This window comes from Ursus maritimus, unplaced genomic scaffold, assembly GCF_017311325.1.
Source record: "Ursus maritimus isolate PB19 unplaced genomic scaffold, ASM1731132v1 scaffold_2, whole genome shotgun sequence".
In the NCBI taxonomy this organism is placed as follows: domain Eukaryota; kingdom Metazoa; phylum Chordata; class Mammalia; order Carnivora; family Ursidae; genus Ursus; species Ursus maritimus.
This window is the reverse complement of record NW_024424452.1, coordinates 85,620,219-85,644,530: the sequence shown is the minus strand read 5'-3', so window position 1 is coordinate 85,644,530 and position 24,312 is coordinate 85,620,219. Positions and strand designations below refer to the sequence as shown.

Sequence of the window (24,312 nt, the reverse complement as noted above, 5' to 3'; positions counted from 1 at the left end):
ACATGGTTCTTGGCAGTCTGGTCTTTCTTCTCTTTCTTCTCTCCACTTTCTTCTACAGAGATCTCATCGACTTCCACACTTTAAAATTCACCTGACAGGGAACAGAACGAGGCTTTTCCTGTTATCAGGTTGAAGACCCAGGCGCCTTCAGTATTTCCCACTTTCTCAACAGGGCTGCAAGTAGCATCTACGGGAGGAGAATTAAGGGCTTCGGGCCTAAGGATACTCTTGAACTCTCCCCCTCTCCCCTTCTCTGCCCAGATTTGAATAAACTGGAAATGGGAGCGCGTTGGCTGAGGTTCTAGCTGCATCTGCCAGAGGGAGGAGCTCATCTCGCTTTCCTCGCGGTGTGTGCCTCCCTCCGCGCGCAGGCGGCGCGCGCCCGGGAAGCGGAACCCGGACGCGCGCGCCCCTGCTTCTGGCCGGGCGCGGGGCGCGGTGCACCACCCGCTCGCCGCCCTGCCCGGCATGGAGGAGCGCGGTGATTCCGAGCCCACCCCGGGCTGCAGCGGTCTGGGCCCGGGCGGCGTTCGCAGCGGCGGCGGCGCCCACCCATGGGCCCCGGAGGACGCCTGGATGGGCACCCACCCAAAGGTCAGCAGGCGCGAGAGGAGTAGGGCGCCCATCCGGGGCCCCTTCCCCGGGTGGAAGGCCGCCGCCGTCCCCTCGGCCCTTGCCTCCCTGCGGGGCCGGGTTGCAGAGTTTGCGCGCGAACCTCCCGGAAGGGGACCCGCGTGCACACTGCCCGTGGCGGGCAGGCTTGGTTTTGTTTGTTTAAAGGAGTTGAACTATTGTTCTGACCCCCTCTCATCCTCCCGCCCCAGACACACACCCACCCAAGCCTTTCCAGAGCAAGACGTTAAACCCAGCTCCTCTCCGGGCAGAGCCCAATAATAATCATTCCACCAATTCTGAGTTTTGCTGTGTGGGGCCCCTTCTGAGGATGGTCTCATTTAATTCTCGCTGTAACCGAGTAACCACAGTACCCACAGCAAAAAACAGCTTGCGGGCCATGGATAGGTAGAAAGATCAAGGCTTAGGCACAGCCACGTTTGCACTTAGCCTTGAGCCCAGAGTGTGCGTTGTGATTTTGCTGAAGTGCGATTTCCTGATTTTTCTAATTTCTTGTAAAGTTTGCATAGATTCTTCCCCAAAGCAGAGCTGCTGAACATTTGGGTGTGGTGTGTTTTTTTGTTGTTTTGTTTTGTTTTGTTTTGTTTTGTTTTGTTTTGTTTTGTAAAGCAGCAAAGAGGTAGAGTACCTTTGCTTGCTTCTGCTTGGCAAATTGCTGCCTTGGACCAGTAACTTCCCAAGCAATGAATGGACAGTGAATGGAGATGGGTGTTTTGTAGGAATCTCAGAGACTGGTCTAGTTATTTTAGTACAATAGTCTTCTGCTGGGAAGCAGTATTTCATAGATCATTATCTAGAAACAGCCAAGAAAATGAAAGGAGTTAACCCCTTTTCATGTTCTCTCTTGATTTTATCCTCCTCCTCTATCCCCTTATTTCCTGTCAAGGTGAGAAAAAGAAACAGGGATATGTCATTCGGTGCCATAAAAAGAAGAACCATAACACTGTTAAGGAGCATGAACCCAAAAGTTCTGCCTGAGGCTTTGACTGCTCGAGTTTGAAAACTCTGTTAGATCACCAGCTTTGTAGTTTTTTGTTTTTGGAAGTTTTAAGATCTCATTGTTCTTCAGTTTCTTCATCTGTAAAATACGGTAATAATAGTACTTACCGTAGAGGGTTGTGACAGGATTAAATCAGTTAATATTTATAAAGCACTTGATATATAGTAAGCACTATATAATTTATAAAAAATATATAGTAATGAACATTAATTTCATTGTTTTATTTTCATGCTTAGAAATCCTCACTATTTCTTTATGGGTAAAATTCAGACTTTTAGCTTAGCTATCAAGACCTTGCAACCTGGTCTCCAATTACCAATTAATTTCAGTGTCATTTTCAAACATTTGAGATGTGAGGGGGACAACTAATAGTACCCCTGTTCTCCTGAACCTGTCCATACTGATGATGAAGCTAGTGGGAGAATACGACTGCAGGTCTGTACCCATGCAGGTCTGCTAATGCCTCACCTCTGCATTAGGCCTCCTTACCCAGTGAATCACTGGGATAGCTAGAAAACCTCAGGCTTCCCTTGCAGGGGTAGTCCACTGAAGAATGTTCTCCAGTGCTGACCAGCAAGTCTGAAAGAAGTTGGGAGCGGCATTTTAGCGGACTTTCTTCATAGGCAAACAGAGACCATGGAAATAGTGGCTCTCATTAACGTGCTGCCGCAGAAATCCTATTAAAAGATGTCTCTACTCCCAGTAGATAGATTTCTTTATAGGCCTTTGAATACATGTGGCCTATTCCCACCTATGCGTGATTACTCACACTGTTATCCTGTCTTCTCTATTTACTCAGATCATATCCACCCTTCAGGGCCCGATCTGTATCCGCCTCTGCCATGAAACACTCACCAACCAACCCATCCCAGTAGAGCTCCTCTGACTTGTGTCATGTTTTTGTTTTTTTTTTTCACACACTGGTTTTTAATTACTGTTATGGGTTATTTGCCTAACAATTGCAAGTGTGCGTGTGTTTGCCTTAAAAATTGCCAAGTATTTTTTAGAGACGGGGATCAGGTAATAACTGCTTTCTATCTCCCACTGTATCTAGAAGAGAGTCTTCTACTTTTTATATATATTTTATGAGTAGTTGATTGAGTGAAAGAAAATATTAAGAGATTCTTCCTTCTCTGACAATTACATTTTTATTTTCAGTATTTAGAAATGATGGAATTAGATATAGGAGATGCCAGCCAAGTTTATATAGCATTCTTGGTTTACCTGGACCTCATGGAGAGTAAGTTATTTTATTGTTTTATTGTTGGGGTTATGGCGGGGGCATGGGGAGTTGGGTTGGGATATGGCATTTAAACATTTTCTATTTTGTCAGTTTTGTAATTTCTTCATTTACATTGGGAATTACAGGGTAACAGAAAATACTAGAAAAGTAAAGAGAAGATAACATTATGGGTGATGTTTGCTCAGTGGAGTATTAGGTAGAATTTATAATTTTGTCTTTTACTTTTGATAAACATCATTGTCCGTTAAATGATGCACTTTCAGGTAAAAGTTGGCATGAAGTAAATTGTGTTGGATTACCAGACCTCCAGCTCATCTGCCTTGTCGGGACTGAGATAGAAGGAGAAGGATTACAGACCGTGGTGCCTACACCCATCAGTGCTTCCCTCAGCCATAACAGGTGGGCAGGTGATTTTGGTCTTTAACAGGTTAGTTCCTTTCCACTAGGAATCATTAAATTCGAGGTAGTAATATATTTTTAAAGGAATATAGGGTACAGGGATCCTAACTTTACTCTTGGTAATTTGAGGAATAAGTTAAATATGAGCATTTAACAAGTATTTAGCACTACTGTATTGTCAGTACTTTTTCAGGAAAGGAATATATATGATAGAAATACTATCATAAAGAGAACAGAAAATGTTTTCGTTCTTACAAGGAGGCAAGACCATTATACTTGAATTGTGAATTGTGAATTGATACAAATTATACCAATTATGTTTGTTGGTGAAGAGTGTGCTTAACTTGCAAATTGAAATCAAAGAAAGTGTCATGGGATCTTTTTAAAAAACCTTTGCTACACAGAATTGGATTAAACATATCTTTATTTCATGACATGTTCTCCAAATCAACCTCACAAAACAAAACTAGATTCTTGACGGTAACTTACATCTAACTGTGCGGGTCCCCTCCTTCTTTGCTTCCACTGTCCTGAGGTAACTCATCCTGAATCCCATACTCATTGGAAATTTTTAAATTTTAGATCTTTTTAACTTTATAAAGAGCATATAATCTTTTGACCTGACTTTATACACTCAGTATTATATTGTTGAGATTTATCCATTATGTATTCGGTTTTGGCTGCCATATCATATTCCATCGTATGATTGTACCCTAGTTTTCACATCTACTTTCCTGTCAGTGGAGATCTATCACCATACGTAGTTACAGAATTTGTTTTATGATGATGAGAACTTTTAAGATCTACTTTCTTAGTCACTTTCAAATATACAATACAGTGTTATTAACTGTAGTTGCCATGCTGTACTGTATGCCATTGCATTGCCATAATTTATTTATTTTATAACTGGAAGTTTGTGCCTTTTGACTCCTTTAACCCATTTGCCCACTCCCCACCCCCTGCTACAACCACATGGAACCATCAAGAGTATCATTCCTCTGCCTAAAGCCTTTCAGTGACACCATCTACACAGCAGCAACTTTTAGTGTTCTTTGTGGAAAGCCAGGACTCAGTAGACATGCTTCAGGGGCAGGGAACCGCCTACATGCACAGATGGTGCCTCGCACGAGAGGGCCTGTTCTAAGCGGGTCTGACATCCGGCTGGTGCTGCTCGCCACGACTTCGACCCTGGTGAAGAGACTTTTTTTGTATATCTCTAAATCACTCAAAGGTACTCTCAGAGCTAGCTGTAGCCCTATTCAAAGAGTCACCCATAAACTAATACCTTCTTTTTCTCACACAATATAACAATGTAACCTGTCCAAAAAGTTTCTGCATAATTAAGACAAACCACGAATGAGCACATTTTATATTTCTACTTCCCTGATTACAAATGATTTGAGCCATTTGAGTTCCTTTTCTGTGAATTGCCTGTTTCTGTCCATGTTTTTTTGTTAGCTTGTTTTTCCTTGAGTCACAGAAGTTATTTATATACTATGAATTAATCTTTGTCAGGGCTACAGCTAGCTGTAGCTGTATTTTGCCTTTGTAGACAATGTTATAGTATTTCAAAGTACATTCCTAAGTGTACTCTCATTTCATCAGCACTAAAATTCTGAATGGCTTATAGGCTTACTTCTTTTATGTAATTTCACATAAAATGTGAAAAAATGTATCTTTATTTATACTCTACTGTTTCCAAAAGATTATACAGGATTAAGTGAATTGCATCAAAGTCTCATAGTAGATAACAAAGTATCATGGCTATTAGAGTTCTGTTTCTTTCTTTCTATTTCTATTGGTGTTTTTAAATCTTTTTTTTATTGAAGTGTAGTTAACATACAGTATTATTGAAGTTTCAGGGGTACAACATAGTGATTCGAGAGTTATATACATTACAAAATGTTCACCACAATAAGTGTAGTTACCATGTGTCACCATACAAAGTAATTATGATATTGTTGACTATATTCTCTATGTTGTACTTTTCATCCCCCATAATTTATTTATTTTATTATCGGAAGTTTGTACCTCTTAATCCCCTTCACCTATTTCGCCTTTCCCCCAACCCTCCTCTCTCTGGCAACCATCAGTTTCTTCTCTATTTATAAGTCTATTTCTGGGTTTATGTTTATTTGTTTGTTGTTTTGTTTTTTAGATTCCACATTTTAGTGAAATCATGGTATTTATCTTTTTCTGGCTTATTTCACTTAGCTTAATATCTTCTAGGATCACCCATATTGTTATGAATACCAAGATTTCATTCTTTTGCTGAGTAATGTTTCATCATATATATTTTATACATATATATAAATATGTGTATTTAAAAACATATGTTTATATATGTATATATGTGTGTGTGTGTGTATTTTAAAAGATTTTATTTATTTGAGAGAGAGAAAGAGAGAGCACGAGCAGGGGGAAAGGGCAGGGGTAGAGGGAAAAGCAGACTCCCTGCTGAGCAGGGAGCCCGATGCTGGGCTCGATGCCTGGACCCCAAGATTATGACCTGAGCCGAAGGCAGATGCTTAACCGACTGAGCCACCCAGGCGCCCCAGTTGTGCATTTTTTTTGTTAAGTCAGGCTTATTGAGGTAAAATTTATATACAGTAAAAAATCACTCATTTTACGGATACAGACATGTGAGTTTTTAGTAAGTGTGTAGTCATGGAACCAATACACAATTCCCCCAAAACTTCGCTCATGCTCCTCTGTCATCAATTCCTATAGTTTTGTCTTTTCCAGAGTGTCATATCAATAGAATCATAGGCTTTGTGTCATGCCTCTCTCCCTTAGCATGATGCTTTGGAGACTCTTCCGTGTTGTTGCATTTATCAGTAGTGTGCCCCTTTTCGTTGCTGAGTAGTATTCCATTGTGTGGATGTGCCACAGTGTGTTTAACCAATCACCAGTTGTTGGACATTTGGATTGTTTCTGGTTTTTGGCTTTTATGGGTGAAAGCTGTAAACATTCTCTTTAGGTTTTTGTGTAGACATATGCCTGCGATTCTCTTGAGTGAATGAATATTTAGGCACTGAATTACTAACTAGTTCATACGATAAATGTATTTTTAACTTTATAAGAAACTGCCAGACTATTTTCCAAAGCTGCTGTGCTATTTTCTGTGCCCACCAGCAAAGTATAGATGTTCTAGTTGCTCCACAGCTTAGCAACATTTTGGATGATCAGTTTATTTAATTTCAGCCATTCAGTTAAGTACATGGAGTTATCTCACTGTGGCTTTAAATTTGTATTTCCCTAATGACTAATGAGGTTGAGCAGCTTCTCATCTACCCGTTTGCCACCTGGACCTCTTCTTTGGTCAAGTATCAGTTCAAATCTATTGTTTATATTTTAAAGACTGTGTTGTGTTCTTAATAAATTGTAAGAGTTCTTTATGTGTTCTAGACACAATTCCTTTATCAAATATTCTTTTGAAAATAATTTCTTTCAGTCTATGACTTGTCTTAATGTCTTTGGAAGAACAGAAGTTTTTGATTGATGTTCAGTTTATCATTTTTTCTTTCACAGTTTGTAGTTTTGTGTTTTATGTAAGAAATGTGTGCTTAACCCACAGTCATAAAATTTGCTCCTATGTTTTCTTTTCAAAGTTGTACAGTTCTGGTTTTTACTTTTAGGTCTGTGATTAATTGGAGTTGAGTTTTATATATGGTGTGAGCAAAGAGGTTCAGGGCTCTTTTTCCTTTTTTTCTTTTTGCAAATGCATTCCAGTTGTTCCAGCGTAAATTAATTGCTGTGACACCTTGTTGAAAATCACTTGACCATGTGTGTACGTCTGTTTCTGAACGCTCTAGTCTATACTCTTGAACTGGGTGTCTGTCCTTTTGTCAGTGTCATACTATCTTGATTACTATAACTTTGTAGGAAGACTTGAAATCAGGTAGTGTAAGTCCTCCAACTTTGTTCTTTTTCAAAGTTTTTTTGGGGGGGCTATACTAAGTCCTTTTATTTTCCATATAAAATTTAAAATCAGCTCTATCTCTACAAATAGTTTGTAGAGTTATTTGTGTCTCACAAATTTTGCCTGTTAAAATTTTTTTTTGTTATAAGTCTCCATTAGTCTGTAGTAGAGATTGGCAAACCTTTTCCATAAAGCTCTGGATAGCAAAGATTTTTGGTTTTGCAGGCTTTTTGTCTCTATCATAACTCAGCTCTGCCATGTTAGTATGAAAGCAGCCATAGACAGTACATAAACATATGGGTGTGGCTATGTTCTTATAACTTTATTGATAAAAAATAGAGGGCATTTCAGATTTGGCTCACACACCGGTAGTTTACTAACCCTCGATGTATGGGTTCTGCCTCTTACAATTTTCCTGTTAAAGAACCTGGGCCATTTGACCTGCATCCTCTCCTGTAGTCTGGGTTTGCCAACCGCTCATTCACGGTGCATTGCAACGTGTTTCTCTCTCCTCTGCCTTTTCTGCAAATTGGCAGCTGGAACCAGAGGGTTGATAGATTTAATTTGATCACATTAGTAAGACCTTCATGTAGCTGGTGGTCTGTTCTTTGATCCATAGGCATATAATGTCTGGTTACCTCTCTCTGTGTATTCTTGGTAACCATTGATACTTAATGCCTAGCATTTACTGGTGGTTTTAACCTTTGTTACCGTTATTGTTCTGGCTTGTGATTCCAGTTCACTTCCCTTGGACTACAGCACAGTATTAGTATTATAGGCTTTGGTCATCTATTGTCCCCAGGACCTCTTACTGCTGACTTCCCCTTTGACTCTCACTCAGGAAAGCATGGTGGAATGTGAGTAGATGAGAATGATGATATATTATAGGGAATACTAATTTTATATTAAAACATAACCTTGCCAACTTTGGTACTTTATTGTTAGAAACGAATTACTTGTCACACACTGCAGCGTCTACTTGAATATAGCACTAGTGAATCACTGTCCTGTCCTGTGCTGCTTAGTGCCTTGATATATGGGCTGTGTGTGTGTGTGAATGCTCTGTTTCCCTCAAAAGCATTAAATAACATTGTTATTACTAGGGAATCTGGGTAGTATACAAAGAGTGAGAGCCAGAGGAGTTGGTAGTTTGCTGGTGGTGAAAGCTCATGTTGTTTACAAAAGACATACAGCATGTAAGGCATAAGAGCTGTCTTCTTTATTTAATCCTAAATTTTGGAGTCTGTTGTTTGTAAAACTGGACTAAACTGTATCATTTATGGAGGTAACTACAACTTAGCTATAAAATATTTCCCCGGTGATGACAATAAACAATCTCCCTGTATCTATTAAAGTTACTTCAGTAGCTGTCTTGCTGCTTGACTACTGAGTGTCCAAGTAGCATATATATTTGCATGGCTTTTTTCCCCATTATTTATTTTATGGTGTGTATATATTTGCTGACTCCTTAAAAGGTAACAGTTCTAGGCAGCATGTAATGATTTATCTGTGTGAGTTTCTAAGAATGCCTCAACAGTTTTTGTATCCATTTCCCACATGTTTTTCCAGGCTTTGGACCTAATTTAATTTACATAGTTTCTGGCAAGTGTGCAGGGTGAATGTGTATTTGAATGGAAGTTAGTGAATGCATTACTCTGAGCAAAAAGTATGTTCTGTGACCAGTGATATCTGTAAAGCAGTTATACATAATATATGTTCATAGTTAAAACACTTTGACATATATTTCAAGTCTCAGAAGGTCTTGTGTCTAATAGTCCCTTGTGAAAATATTGATTTAATACTAATTGCTGATCTCCAGTGGGAGAATAGAATTGGTAAAGAGCCCATATATGACTATCTAGTAGGAAAATTATGCTGATGGAGTAGGAGGTTGTGTTTCTTGAAGGGAAGGACACATCTCCTTTTTCTCTCATCTAAAAACACTTCTTAAAGCTAATGTAAAATGATTTTTAGCTTACATTTTAAAATACTATATTAAGTTATATATTTATATGGAATATGCATATGGAAAGTACTCTAGATTATTTCTTACTAAAGTTAATCTAGGAATCCATGCAGCAAGTTCGGTAAATGACTGTAAATGTTATGAGTACACTTTCCCCAGACAGAGCAATGGTATAAAATTATATTAATAAATTCATTGAGGTCAAAGAGATCTGATGAATTTAAAGATGAGACAACCAGAGGAATCCTAACGAAAGCCAGAGGACTTTTTCAACGCAGGGTAGCAAATGATGTCAGATAGTTTGATTAGTTTCTTTTTGGCCATTGATATTTGTTGAATGCCCCTAAATGGGAGAAGTATATTATAACAAAGTTAGGATAATAGTATTACAGGTTTCTGTAATAGTATTATAGGTAGTTGTAAATAGGAAAATATCTTAAGTAACTCACACAAGGGCACATAGCAAATTAGGAGGAAAAATTTTTTCATGTGTGGGTTTTGTTTTTTTTTTTTTTTAAAGTAACCTCTGTGCCCAGTGTGGGGTTTGAACTCACAACCCTGACATCAAGAGTCACATGCTCCACTGACGTTGAGCTGGCCAGGCACCTCTGTTTTTCTGTTTTTAACTATGAGGTTTTTTTCCTGGTAGAGCCTATGTCGTCTCTTGATTTCATTGTCAGTTTAGTTTCTTCAGTAATATATGAAAGATGTGCTGAAAACTAAAACCACAGTTGCCATATTTTAAGCTTATCTGTGTTTATAGATGTTACAAGTTTCAAAAAAAGCTGAGCGAAGTGTTTTGTGCAATTATGAAATCCAAGGACAGTTAAGATACTGTTTCTTGAAATGATCTATGAATCTCCTATGTTACAAAGGATCATAATTCCTTGCTTAGTGATACAAGTGAATCATTCATTCTTTTGAGACCTGACTAAATTATAAAGTCCTCTCCTCTTGGTGCCAGAGGATAGTGGATGGCTTGTGTGAGCATGGAGCCTCTCCAGCGGCCGTTGTATCCTCCCACTCCCACAAATTAGTAGCATTTATTGTGATTTATGGTGATTGATAACCTCTCTAAAATGGGAACCCTCAGCCTTTTTATCTCAGAGAAAATTTTTCTGAATGTTCTCTTTCTTAGCATCTTCCAATCTGAATATTACTCTAGAAACTTAGAAAAAGGCTCCAACATTCTGTATATCAAATTGGTCATCTGCTAGTTCAGCAGCCATAAGGCCAACAGTCTAAGAACTTTAGTCATTTGGTTTCAGGATCCTACAGTTAAGGAGAATTTATGTGGTAAGAAGTGAAAACAGTTCATTACACATAGAAATGAGTGTCAGAGCCAAAGTTAGGATTCATAGTCTGTGATTTTTTTTAATTTAAATTTTTTAGTGAACGTACAGTACAATATTGGTTTCAGGAGTAAAATTCAATGATTCATCACTTACATATAACACTCAGTGCTCATCACAAGTGCCCTCCTTACTACCCATCATCCATCTAGCCTATCCCCCACCCACCTACCTCCAGCAACCCTGTTTGTTCTCTGTTGTTAAGAGTCATTTATGGCAGGTTGCCTGGGTGGGTTAGTCCGTTAAGTGTCTTGTGTTCAGCTCAGGTCATGATCCCAGGGTCCCGGGATCAAGTCCCACATTGGGCTTCTTGCTCAGTGGGGAGCCTCTTCTCCCTCTGCCTGCCTCCCCCGCTTGTGCTCGCTCGCTCTCTGACAAATAAATAAAATCTTAAAAAAAAAAAAAAAGAGTCACCTATGGCTTGTTTCCCTCTCCTTTTTTTCTTTTCCTCCTTCCCATATGTTCTCCTGTTTTCTTTCTTAAATTCCGCATATGAGTCTAATTTTTAAAATCTGATGCTCGGCTTATTAAGCCATATCGACCTGTTTCCTACACCATTTTCAAAAGAATACGCTCTCTCTTCCTCCTACATTGAATCAAAAAAGCTGCAGTCCTTTTTTCTTTGTCAGAACTAATGTAGCGTTTAAATATTCTGTTTTAAAACTATTAATAGTAATTTTCCCTTTTTAAAGAACATGATTACTTTTAAAATATTAGCTGTTCATGTGTTATCACAGCAGTAACCCAGATAATAAAAATGGACTGATTGTTTATCTTTAAATATGTTATATCAGTGTTCTTACAGGGAGAAGAAAAAGAACCCATATTTTAAAACACTAAGATGTGTAGGGAAAATTAAAATTTTATTTATTGTTCTTATACCAAAATAATATGCCTATCAGTAAAAATGTTAAAAATGTATATAATTATACTTTTTATTTAAGCATTAAATATAATGAATATAAATATAATTATAGACTATCTAGAGGCAAAGTAGCAGCATGTTTTGGTTTTAGAGGTAGATAAAAAGGCAAATTGCAGATTACTCCAATATTTTCTAGGTTTCCCATTCATTTATTGGGTGCCTGTTGTGTACTGGACTTATGGGGTACAAAGCATCACAGTCCTTGCCCCCATGATGCTCACAGTCTAGAGCTGAGACAGACAGGCATTTATGTCCAGTGGGATAAATGGAACGAGAAGTAGGTACAGGGCACTGAGGAAGACTGCAGAGGGGGGAGATCCGACCTCGGCTGCTAGTGTGGGAGGCGGGGGAGACTGAGAAAGCTTCCTGAAGGACAAGTCGTTTGAAATATCTGTGGGCGTCCCATATGGAATGGGGGTGGAAGTGGATGTTCCTGACAGAATCAATAGCATGAGCAAGGTACTGAAGGCTGAGAGAGCCTGAAAATTGCAAATGGTTCATTATGACTCGGTATTAGTAACAGCAGAGGGAGTACCTGTGTGCAACTCGTGAGAAAGCCCTAGGACAGGGTGTGCGTGCTTGCCTCTGTGTGTGTGTGTGTGTGTGTGAGAGAGAGAGAGAGAGAGAGAGAGATGGGAACGGGAGAACGAGGAAGAAGAGAGGGAAGGAGGGACGGACGTAGAAAGAATATGAGGAAGTAGCCACCATCCCGGTGGGCAGCTGTAGATGAGGAGAGGCAGAATGGAATAAGGAATTCAAAGATAAGAGGAAGAGGAAGAGTTGTGCTGCTTTGATGTCTTTGAGGGACAAGGTATATCCTGAAACAAAGGTGGGGAGACTATGTGAATAGGAATAGTAGGAATTAGAATACTTGTGTCCATTTTCTCTAAAGACTCCAATTCAAATACACAAGTCTGAGAATGTAGGAAATGATCAGCTATTAGTGCAAGAGCACAACTCGGGGGTTTGAGGAGGTTAAGTCACTCTCCAGCGCTTGCCATTTCTTTGCCTCCTTTGCTGACTATTTTCAGGTTTCTAGCCTCTAAATGTTAAAGTGTGCTAAGGCACAGATCTCTGAGCTTTTTTCTCTTCTTCATACTCCCTAGACAGCCTCATCTGGTTCCATGGTTTTAAGTATCATAGATATACTGAGGACCCCAAATTTATGTCTCTACCTCAATCTCTCTTTGAGCCTGAGACTCATATTTGACTGCCTATTTGACATTTCCACTGAGATCTAAGAGGTATCTCAAATAATAGGTCAAAAAGAACTCTTGATTTGCCCCCTAAACTGGTCCTTCTGCAGTTTTCCCCGTGTCAGTCAGTGGGAACTCTATTCATTCTGAAACTCAGGCCAAAACCCTTGGAGTCAGTTTGTATATAGATTTATGGAACAATTTATTTTAGATTTATGGAACAATTGAGCAGATAGTACAGAGAATTCCCATATAAGCCCCAGCCCAACGCTGTTTTTAGTGTTTATTAGTGTTCTTATTAACATTGTGCATTAGTGTAGTACATTTGTTATAATTAATGAACCAGTATTGATACATTATTTTAACTAAAGCCCATAGTTTACATTAGGGTTCATTCTTTGTTGTACAATTCTATTTGTTTTGACAAATTCATAATGTCATGTATCCACCATGATGTACAGAATAGTTTCAGCACCCTAAAAATCCCTATGCTCCATGTATTCATCTCTCTGCCCTTACCCTGAACCCGCAGCAGCCCCTGAACTTTTCACTTTCTATACAGTCTTGCCTTTTCCAGAATGTTATATAGTGGAGATCGTACCGTATGAAGCCTTGGCTTCTTCCACTTAGCAGTGTGCATCCTCATCACCATGCATTGTTAGTTTTTTGAGTTTTAGCTGCGCTAATAGGTGCATAAGCAGCGTCTCAGTTTTTTAAATTTGCAGTTTCCTAATGACATATGATGTTGAGCATCTTTTCATATGTTTATGTGCCATCTGTATATCTTCTTTGGTGAGGTGACTGTTCAGATCTTTTGCCCATTTTTTATTTAGGATTTTTTTTTTCTTTTTGTTGAGCTTTAAGGGTTTATGTGTTTTGGATACAAGTTCTTTTACCAAATATGTGTTCTGCAAATATTTTCTCCCCCACTGTGGCTTGTCTTTTTATTCTCTTAATAGTGTCTTTTGCAGAACAGAAGTTTTTCATTATAATAGAGTCCAACTAAAAAATTTTTTCTTTCATGGATCACATTTTTGGTGTTGTATCTAAAAACTCATCACCAAACCCAAGGTCACTTAGATTCTCTCCCATGTCGTCTTCTCCAAGTTTTATGGTTTAGTGTTTTACATTTAGATCTGGGATGATCTTTGAGTTAATTTTGGTGAAAAGTGTAAAGAGTGTGTCTAGATTCATTTTTTTCCCTATGTTGATATTTGGTTGTTCCAGCACCATTTGTTGAAAAGACAATTCTTTCTCTATTGATCTGCTTTAGCTCCTTTGTCAAAGATCAGTTGACTGTTTTTGTGGGCGTCGGTTCTGGGCTCTCTATTCTGGCCCATTAATCTGTTTGTCTGTTCTTTCACCAATACCACATCGTCTTAATTACTATAGCTTTGTAAGTCTGGAAGTCAGGTAATGTCAGTCCTTTCACTTTGTTCTTCTCTCCTGTTGTGTTATTCTGGGTCTTTTGCCTTTCCATATAAACTTTAGAATCAGTTTGTCCATATCCACAAAATAACTTGTGAGAGCTTTGTTTGGGATTGTGCTTAATCTGTAGATCTCATTGGGAAGAATTAGCATCGTAACAATATTGAGCCTTCCTATCCAGGATTGTGGACTGTCTATTTATTGAGATCTCCTCTGATTTTTTTCATCAGAGTTTTTTAGTTTTCCTTATACAGATCCTGTACATATTCTTGTTAGGTTTATGCCTAAGTATTTCATTTTTTTATGCAAATGTAAATGGTGTTGTCTTTTTTATTTCATATTACAATTGTTCATTGCTGGTATATAAGAAAGCCCTTGACTTTTGTATAATAAGTCTGTATCCTGTAACCTTGCTATATAATCTCTTATTAGTTTTAGTCCACCCAGTGCTCATACCCCAAATTAATACATCAACAAATTCTGGCAGTTCTTTCTTAAAAGTATATCCAAAATCTGTCATTTCTCACCACTTCTGCTATACTGTCATTACTCTGGTATAAGCTCTATCGTCTCACTCCCTGTATAATTGCAGCCTATGAAGTAGTCCTCCTTTATAACACTTACCACATTTATTGCTACTCAATATATTATATATTTGGTTGTCTTTGATTGTTTCCTATCTTCTTTCCTCCACTAGAAAATAACCTCCATGAAAGCAGGAACTTTGTTCTTTTTATTGCTCTTGTCCCAGTGTCTGGCTTGGTACCTAGTACTTGGTCTTAAATAAGTATTTGTTGAATGAATGAATGAACTGTCTTAGACTACTCAGTTCCTACAGCAGAGACTTGCTAAATAACATTTTAAAGACATAAGGATATGCTACAAGCAACCTTCCGAGAGTTTCAAAGGAAAATTAGGTGTCTGCAAAATCCATCCACTTGCAAGATTTATCACTATTTCCCACACTTGACACTGTAACTGTATGTGCATCTGCAGATAGAGAACACTCAGGTCTGAAGAGGCACTCCGCCAAGGCTATGAATAGCCTCCTTACCTTTTAGTTCAAGTCTTTTTCATCTATATCCTCCCCACCTATCCCTCCAACCACTTCCCAACCCTTCTTTTTCCTTAGTGTCTTGGGCAAAGAACTTGTATTAATGGTGGAGTAAAGGGTTACCAGAACTAATTGCGTTCCCTTTGTAGGACATTTTTAAAGATGTTCTTAGTTGTAAGATTTAATCCTGAAGTGCTATGTATTTTTTTGAAGAATACTCTAGTATTTCGTGTAATCAAAAAATATTTCTTCTCTCTAAAGGTATATTCTTTATTACAAATGCATTTAATGACCATTATTTTATTTGAAGACTGAAGTCTAATAACTGGTAAAATAACTTCTGTCATTTGGCCTCCCTGCCTATCAAAGTGTGTGTCCTCATACTACCTCTGTTGGAAATCTCTTGCTGGTGAAACCCCCAGTTCCAGCAGTGTCTTGCAACTGACACAGCATTTTTTTCCTTAGCCTCAAAAAAAAAAAAAAAAAAAATGCTTGCAGTTTATTTTAGCAGAATGGCTTCCCACCGGGGTGAATGGCCACACAGGCACTTAATTATTCACTAATCCAACCCTGGAACTTTAGCGGCCTTGATTTTTTTTTTTTTTTTAAACTAGGAAGGCATTGGCATGATTCACAAGGAAGTGGTCTATTATCCTTGAAACTTTTCTTTAGGATTGAGTCTGTAGATGAATAAGGCTCCTTGATACCTTGGGCACCGGTTTCATTTTGCATTGTGTTCAGAGTTGCATTATGACGTGCTGTTCCCGTCGACCCTCCTGAGGCAGATGAAGCAGTGTTTCATCGCCGGGTCTACAGTACGTACCAGTTTGGCCACATTGAAGAGGACAGAAAGAGAGACTGCTTTCTCTGGGTTGAAATTAATAATAATTTTAACCCATGATGCATTTTAACAACATTTAAGTTAAAAATAATGTTTTCAACTTGCTTGTCCTCTGTACAAATCTTCAGAGATTACTTAGTCTCTGTTATAGGATCGTCACCAAAAAATGAATGCTAAGATTTATGGAAGGCATTTATGTAGCTTGGAGGGAGGCAGTAGCCAGGTGATGTTTCCTATGTGTTTGCCTCAGGCTTTTTCAAATGAGCTTCAGAATTATTCTGTGTTCGGGATGTTGAGCTTCTCTCTGAACAGTTATGAGGAGGAAAACCTGTTACAAACATTAACTTCTATTACTGCTGATCAACAACTATGATTATTACTGATTTCTTTCTTTAGGCTTTTCCTTTGAAATATAATAAACTTGAGAACCTGAACTTCTTATGATGAATACATAGGTTATGTTTTTCACATATGGATTTCTATCAAATATGAACTATAAATAGTTTTATTATCTAAGTTATTTTAGATTTGGGTGATAAAGCATCTCTACAAAATATTTCCAAGGAACTGAGCTTTGAAAAGTTTTACATGAGGTTTCTGAATTAAGACTTCAAGCTGTAAGCTTGTTAGAAGTTAAGCGAGATTATAGTATTTCAGTGGCACTTCATTGTTCTCAGCATATTTACAATTGAGTGTGATTTTTAAAGTAGAACTTTGGAACTTTTGGTTGTGTTCTTACTGTTAGATTGAGAAAGCACAATCTGTTGACTGAAAGGCAAACTAAACGTTTTTAGGAGTTTATCCGTGTCCTGTAAAGGAAACAAACAAGAAAGTCTTGAATAGGGAAAGGTGATGGCATTACTTTAAACATATGTTAAAAATAGGCCAGAAAAGATCCTGAGCAGGACTCTTTGTAAGACTTCCTTAGTGTGCTTTCAGTAGCAGAAGCAGATAAACTATTTTATTGTGTAATTACTGAGAAAATTCACTGGTAGTTTTCCCCCCACACGCAACCAAATAGGATAAACAGAGCTCTGAGATGGGAACTTCCATTTCATTTTTGACAGTGATTTCCCTCAAGTCTGAAGACAAAACCCCTTTTACAAGTCTGAGCTAATTTTCAAATATTAGTTTCCCACATGGATGTTTTAAGTAAATTTGGAAGTGTTTTGCTGTTTATATTAAAGAACTCTGAAAACAAATATGAATGAGATGGAAATTTCTATCCTAAAGTTTAGTATGTGGGCTAGAATTCCCAGTTTACCTTAGGAAAAAACCACACACATGCACACTCACACACACGTGTGTTTCTGATTTAAACAATATCATTTCTTAAGAAATGGAAACTATGTAAAAGTTGCCTTGATACTTTTTTTTCCTTCCATCTGTGTCCCATCCTTGTCAGACTCTGGCAGCTAGGGATAGGTAAAGAAAATTATTTTTTAAAGTTTTTAAATTTTAATTTCCGTTAGTTAACCTACAGTGTTATATTAGTTTCAGGTGTACAGTATAGTGATTCAGCACTTCCATACATCACCCTGTGTTCATCACAGCAAGTGCCCTTCTGCATCCCCATCACCTAGTTAAGCCACCCCCACCCCCTCCCCTCTGGTAACTGTCGTTCTCTAATTAAGAATCTGTTTCTTGGTTTGTCTCTCTCTCTTTTTTTTCCTTTGTTGTTTGTTTTGTTTCTTAAATTCCACATATGAGTGAAATCGTATGGTATTTGTCTTTCTCTGACTGACTTATTTTTTTAAATAAAGATTTTACTTATTCATTTGAGAGAGAGAGAAACAGGACAAGCGGGGGGAGGCAGAGGGAAAAGCAGACTCCACACTGAGCTGAGAGCCAGACGTGGGGCTTGATCCCAGGACCTGGAGATCATGACCTGAGCCGAACGCAGACACTTAACCATCTGAGCCACTCAGGCGCCCCTCTCTGACTGACTTATTTTGCTTAGCATTATACTCTCTAGCTCCATCCATGTTGTTGCAAATGGCAAGATTTCATTCTTTTTACAGCTGAATAATATTCCATTCTGTGTCTGTGTGTGTGTGTGTGTGTGTGGACGTATACATACATTCACCACATCTTTAGTCATTGGTCAGTGGACGCATTGGCTGCTTCCATATCTTGGCTATTGTAAATAATGTTGCGATAAACATAGGGGTGCATGTATCCTTTTAAGTTAGTATCCCTGTATTTTTTGGGTAAATGCCCAGTAGAGCAATTGCTCGATCATAGGGTAGCTCTATTTTTAACTTTTTGAAGAACCTCCACACTGTTTTCCATAGTGGCTGTACCAGTTTGCATTCCTAACAACAGTGCATGAATGTTCCTTTTTCTCCACATCCTTGACAACACCTGTTGCTTCTTGTGGTGTTAGCCATTCTGACAGGTGTGACGTGATATCTCATTGTAGTTTTGATTTGCATTTCCCTGATGGTAGGTGATGATGAACATCCTTTCATGTGTCCGTTGGTATCTGTGTGTCATCTTTGGAGAAATGTCTGGTCATGTTTTCTGCTCATTTTTTAATTGGATTATTTGTTTCTTGGTTGTTATGAGTTGTGTAAGTTCTTTATATATTTTGAATACTAACCCTCTTTCAGATATGTCGTGAATTCTTCTCCCGTTTTGTAGGTTGCCTTTTAGTTTTATTGATTCTTTCCTTCGCTGTGCAGAAGCTTTTTATTTTGATGTAGTCCCAGTATTTTGTTTTTGCTCTTGTTTCCCTTGCCTCAGGAGATATATCTAAAAAGAAGTTGCTATAGCCGATGTCAAAGAAGTTACTGCCTGGGGCGCCTGGGTGGCTCAGTCACTAAGCATCTGCCTTCGGCTCAGGGCGTGATCCCAGGGTTCTGGGATCGAGCCCCACATCAGGCTCCCTGCTCTGCTGGGAGCCTGCTTCTTCCTCTCCCACTCCCCCTGCGTGTGTTCCCTCTCTCTCTGGCTGTCTCTCTCTCTGTCAAATAAATAAATAAAATCTTAAAAAAAAAAAAAGAAGTTACTGCCTGTTCTCTTCCAGGATTTTTATGGTTTCAGATCTCACATTTAGGTTTTTAATCCATTTTGAATTTATTTTTGTGTGTGGTGTAAGAAAGTGGTCCAGTTTCATTCAAAAGAATGTTGCTGCGCAGTTTTCCCAACATCATTTATTGATGAGAACATCTGTTTTCCATTGGAAATTCCTTCCTGCTTTGTTGAAGATTAATTGACCATATAATTGTGGGTTTATTTCTGAACTTTCTGTTCTGTTCTATTGAACTCTGTGTCTACTTTTGTGCCGGTACCATACTGTTTTGATTACTACAGCTTTTTAATATAACTTGAAGTCTGGAATTATGATGCCTTCAGCTTTGCTTTGCTTTTTCAAGATTGCTTTGGCTATTCAGGGTCTTTTGTGCTCCTATACAAATTTTAGGATTATTTGTTGTAGTTCTGTGACAAATGCTGTTGATATTTTGATAGGGAGTGCATTAAATGTGTAGATTGCTGTGGGTATTATAGACATCTTAACAATATTTGTTCTCCCAGTCCATGAGCATGGATTCTTTCCATTTCTTTCTGTCATCTTCAATTTCTTTCATCAGTGTTTTATAGTTTTCAGAGTATAGGTCTTTCATCTCTTTGGTTAGGTTTATTGTTAGGTATCGTATTATTTTTGGTACAATTGTAAATGGGATTGTTTTCTTAATTTCTCTTTCTGCTGTTTCATTATTGTGTATAGAAATGCAACAGATTTCTGTACGCTGATTTTGTATCCTATGACTTTACTGAATTTGTTTATCAGTTCTAGCAGTTTTTTAGTGGAGTCTTTTGGGTTGTCTGTGTATGGTATCATGTTATCTGCAAATAGTGAAAGTTTTACTACTACTTTACCCATTTGGATGCCTTGTATTTCTTTTTGTTGGCTGATTGCTGTGTCTAGGACTTCCAGTACTATGTTGAGTAAAAGTGGTGAGAGTGGACATCCTTGTCTTCCTCCTGACCTGAGGGGAAAAGCTTTCGGTTTTTCCTCATTAAGGGTGATGTTAGCTGTGGGTATTTCATAGATAGTCTTTATTATGTCGAGATATGTTCCCTCTAAACCTACTTGTTGAGAGTTTTTATCATGAATAGATGTTGTACTTCGTCAGTTGCTTTTTCTGTGTCTGGTGAAATAACCGTATGGTTCTTATCCTTTCTCTTATCGACGTGGTGCATCACACTTACTGATTTGCGAATATTGAACCACCCTTGCAACCCAGGAATAAATCCCACTTGATCATGGTGAATGATTTGTTTAATATATTGTTGAATTTAGTTTGCTAGTGTTTTATGAAGAATTTGGCATCTGTATTCATCAGGGATATTGGCCCATAGTTCTCTTTTTTAGTGGTGTCTTTTTCTGGTTGTGGTATCCGGATAATGCTGGCCTCAGATGAATTTGGAAATTTTCCTTCCTTTTCTTTTTTTTGGAACAGTTTGAGAAGAAAAGGTATTAATTCTTCTTGAAATGTTTGGTGGAATTCGTCTGTAAAGCCATCTGGTCTTTTGTTTGTTGGGAGATTTTTGATTATTGACTCAATTTCTTTGCTGGCTATCAATCTATTCAAATTTTCTATTCCTTCCTGTTTCAGTTTTGGTAGTTTATATGTTTCTAGGAATTTATCCATTTCTTCTAGGTTGTCCAGTTTGTTGGCCTATGGTTTTTCATAATATCCTCTTATAATCGTTTGTATTTCTCTGGCCTTTGTTATTTCTCCTCTTTCATTTGTGGTTTTATTTATTTCGGTTTTCCAACAACTTTAGTTTTTCTGAAGGTCTTTTTATATTGACTTTTTGCTCTTGATTATTAGATACCTTTTCTTGCTTCTTCACATAGCTTAGACTTGTTCACTGTATCCAGATACTGTGTATAAATAAGAGACTGATGTTGATGCTACTCCGTGCCCCCGAGGAGCTCATTCTCTCCTCTCTCTGGCAAGTAGGGTCAGGGCCTGATTTAGTCAATCTAATCCAAAGTCAAGATGAGTCATGGCTGAGTTGCAACTTTAGTTGTCCCAGTTTTCTTCTGGTTTCAGATGTCTCGAGAATGGGATCAGACCTCTCTCTTCATCACGGCTTTGTGATTAGAGCTTGGTTGCTGTTTTCCAGTCCCTTCCCCAGCTTCTCATGCTGTCGTGCCGCTTAAATGCAGAATAAGTCCCATAAGGGAGAGTTGGTGAACTGGAGGAATTGGTGTCCCTTCAGATTTCAGTCCACCGTGCTAGTTCGTGTGTGGCCGTTACCAGTATTGATGGTTTCCCTTTGTCACAGTGAATTTGCTTGCCCATGACTGGCTCACTCTTCTAGCCACTGGGCCCACACTTAGCAGTTGCCCTCAGAGATAGAAGTGGCTTATCTCTTGGTCTCTACTTACTTGGGAAGGGCTCATTTCCCATTAGAATTTATTTCCTTTAACCTTCTTTGTGTTCATATTTCTTTTATTTCTTTAAAGAAAAATGTCATATTTTTAAGCAAATCAGGTGTTTTTTCTTTGTTGTGGGAGGAATAGTGGTCTTTGATTTCTTCTACATTCTAATTAGAAGTAGAACCTCCTCCTGCTCTGACTTTTGAATAAATTGTATTGGAAAAACACACACTGCCCTGGTGATCATTCTTACAATTCTTATTTTGAACCTTTTCCGTAGTATAGAGTAGGGGTCAGCAAACCTTTTCTGAAAGGGCCAAGTAGGAAATATTTAGGCTTTGTGGACAAAGTGGCAAAATCGAGGCTATCATGTAGGTACTTACATGACCATTTCAAGTGTACCACTGATAGCGTTTATAGATCTGGAAACCATTCTTAGCTCAAGGGCCATGAAAAAACAGATGACGGTAGTTTACCAAGTTCTGGTATAGAGACAAGTGATAAAATAATTAAAATGTTTTGATGGACAAAAAGCAAGCAAATATCAGGTACTTTTAAGAAATTGAATTCTAGGGAGTTCTTTGGTATACCATCTACCATGATATCTACAGTAGTAAGTACCAAAAATGATAATTCTGATCTGTCAAGAAAAGTTGAAATTTTTTTTGGTGTAATGGAATTGCATAATAAACTTCAGAGAAGTATTTGTCAGAAATATATTTAGCCATATGAAATCTTCATCCAGAAAGCCTCACTCATTCGTTCTGCCCAGGTATTCTACTACAATATTGGGCATATTGGGCATTTTTTTTTTTTTAGCTTTGACACTCAAAATGGGTACAATCCAGTGGAAAACAGACACTTAGAAGTATGAATGCAAGGTAGTGCATACCATAATGTAGGTCTGCACAAGCTTCCTCCATAAGGTAAGATACATAACTGCCTAGAGGTTGGGGAAAGGTGACAGGGAGGAGTTAGAAGAGATGATGATGCTTTGCTAACTCTTGAAAAGGAATTAAGATTTTGCCAGGTGGACAGATTTTATACACCCAATAAATGTTGCCTGACAGTTATGCTTAACAACTGAAGTATTATGATATTGTTGACTTGACTCACTCAAGGTCATTTTAGAAATGATTTGACTATGAGGAAAAAACTTGGAAATGCATTCTGTCCTTATATCGTTGCGTGCCTGTGTCAACTTAAACAAGAGGCGGTAGGTAAGCAGCCTTTTGTAACTGTTTAACAAGCCCGTTATCTCTGTGTGACATATTACAAAGTGATGAAGTGATAATTTAGCAAGAATAATTTAATTTCAGTTTGTCCAGAAGTTTATTGCTGCTTTTAAATCACTGAAATCTCTAGTCTCTACTACAGATTTTTTTTTAAAAAGCATTATAATTATTATAGTAAGAATACTTCAAAGCAGAGACTTTTCTTTTTAGATTCTTTATAGACTTAATAGCTAATAGGATGGGCGAAGAGTGACCGTAAGAATTTTTACTTAGGGATGGGAAGTAGAACTTCAGGGGATAACTTACATGTTTGCTGAAGAAAAGAAGAGTATTGAGTTATTTATGTATAGCATGTTAATATGCCAGTAAATCTTTTTCCAATTTCTAGAGAATTGGTTAGCTTAATGAAAAAAACAACTGATCATTTTTTATTTGCCTTTTTAAGAAAGCTCCTCTGGAGGTTACATTTTACTGAATTATTGAACACAGGCTTTATATCAAATAGGTAATAAGGATTTTTAGTTTGTGGTAAACAAAAGCTCATAGTACTTTGAAGTATCTCAGAGATACTAGATTTGGTAGATTATTTTCCATAGCAAGAAACTGAAACCCTTTATAACATTGATGCTTGATATATAACTTCATATAACTTTACGAGAAACAAAGTTTTCTCTCTACATTTTTCTCTCAGCTTCTATTAAGTATCACAATATGTATTGAGAACCATAAAAATATCTATATTCAACTAGGGATGTACTGTATGGTGACTAACATAACAAAATAAAAAAACATAAAAAAATATATCTATATTCATATCTAATAATTCCAACCTTGGAAAAACCGAACAGAAACAACTACCCATAGAAAGATCATCATCACATCTTTATTAGTACCCTTTTCCCTACAAAAGGCCTGAAAGAACTTTATAGAAATAGGGGAAATGATTGCACAAATTTTGAGTCAGTAGATAGCATATAGCCATTTAAAGGTAGTAATGACGAACACCATGTAGAAACATGGAAATGTTTATTATCTATTTTTTTTTTAAAGCAAACCTGAATACGACATTGTTCCACCATATGGTACCAAGTTGGAGAATGACTGTCCAGGATCCGTAAGGTGCACTGAACGCTGTTAGTGTGCCATTCTGTAGGTTCCTGAACACAGTCTGATTCTTTCATGTGTAATGATCAGGAGAGATGGGTAAATCCAAAAGAGGCCTGAAAGTCAGTAGATGGCTCTGATTTGCAGGATTTTCTATATGGGACAGCAACTTCAGGTGTTTATATTTGAGCCTTCAGACATTTCCTTAGTATCGTGGATATAATGTTATTGCCTACCTCTTCCCCAAGATTTTACAGTGTTTGATCTTATTATTAATTGAGTGACTGTGGATCCTAAATGTACTGTGGCTTTATTTTCAGGATAAGGGAGATCTTGAAGGCATCTCGAAAATTGCAAGGTGATCCAGATTTGCCAATGTCTTTTACTTTGGCCATAGTGGAGTCCGATTCCACAATAGTCTATTATAAACTTACTGATGGATTTATGCTGCCAGACCCTCAGGTCAGTTTTAAGGCAAATATCAGTAAACAGTGAAAAAAGAGGAAAATGATGACATGATTTTAAGTGTGAATCAAGCCATTCAGCTTCCTTTGCAATATGAAAATTCAAGAAAATAATGACCTGATTTTTATACCTCAGAAACTTGACTGTTTTGTTT

At 37.9% G+C, this 24,312-nt stretch overlaps 1 protein-coding gene across 4 annotated transcripts in view; it reads left to right on the top strand.

The window, feature by feature from the left end:
- The first annotated feature begins 414 nt into the window (after positions 1-414).
- The window catches only part of TSEN15 (tRNA splicing endonuclease subunit 15), a 63,242-nt gene continuing 39,344 nt past the window's right edge, over positions 415-24,312 (top strand). For 3 of the 4 annotated variants that reach the window (XR_005836385.1, XR_005836386.1, XM_040636290.1), the window contains exons 1-3: positions 415-594; positions 2,792-2,873; positions 3,140-3,275. Coding sequence is in view for 2 of the 4 variants with exons in the window: in XM_040636290.1 (XP_040492224.1) it covers positions 469-594; positions 2,792-2,873; positions 3,140-3,275 (344 nt within the window). In the remaining 2 variants the exon portion in view is untranslated. Of the gene's footprint in view, positions 595-2,791; positions 2,874-3,139; positions 3,276-24,013; positions 24,156-24,312 lie in introns of all 4 variants that reach the window. The other variant, XM_008701222.2, reaches the window with a different exon arrangement.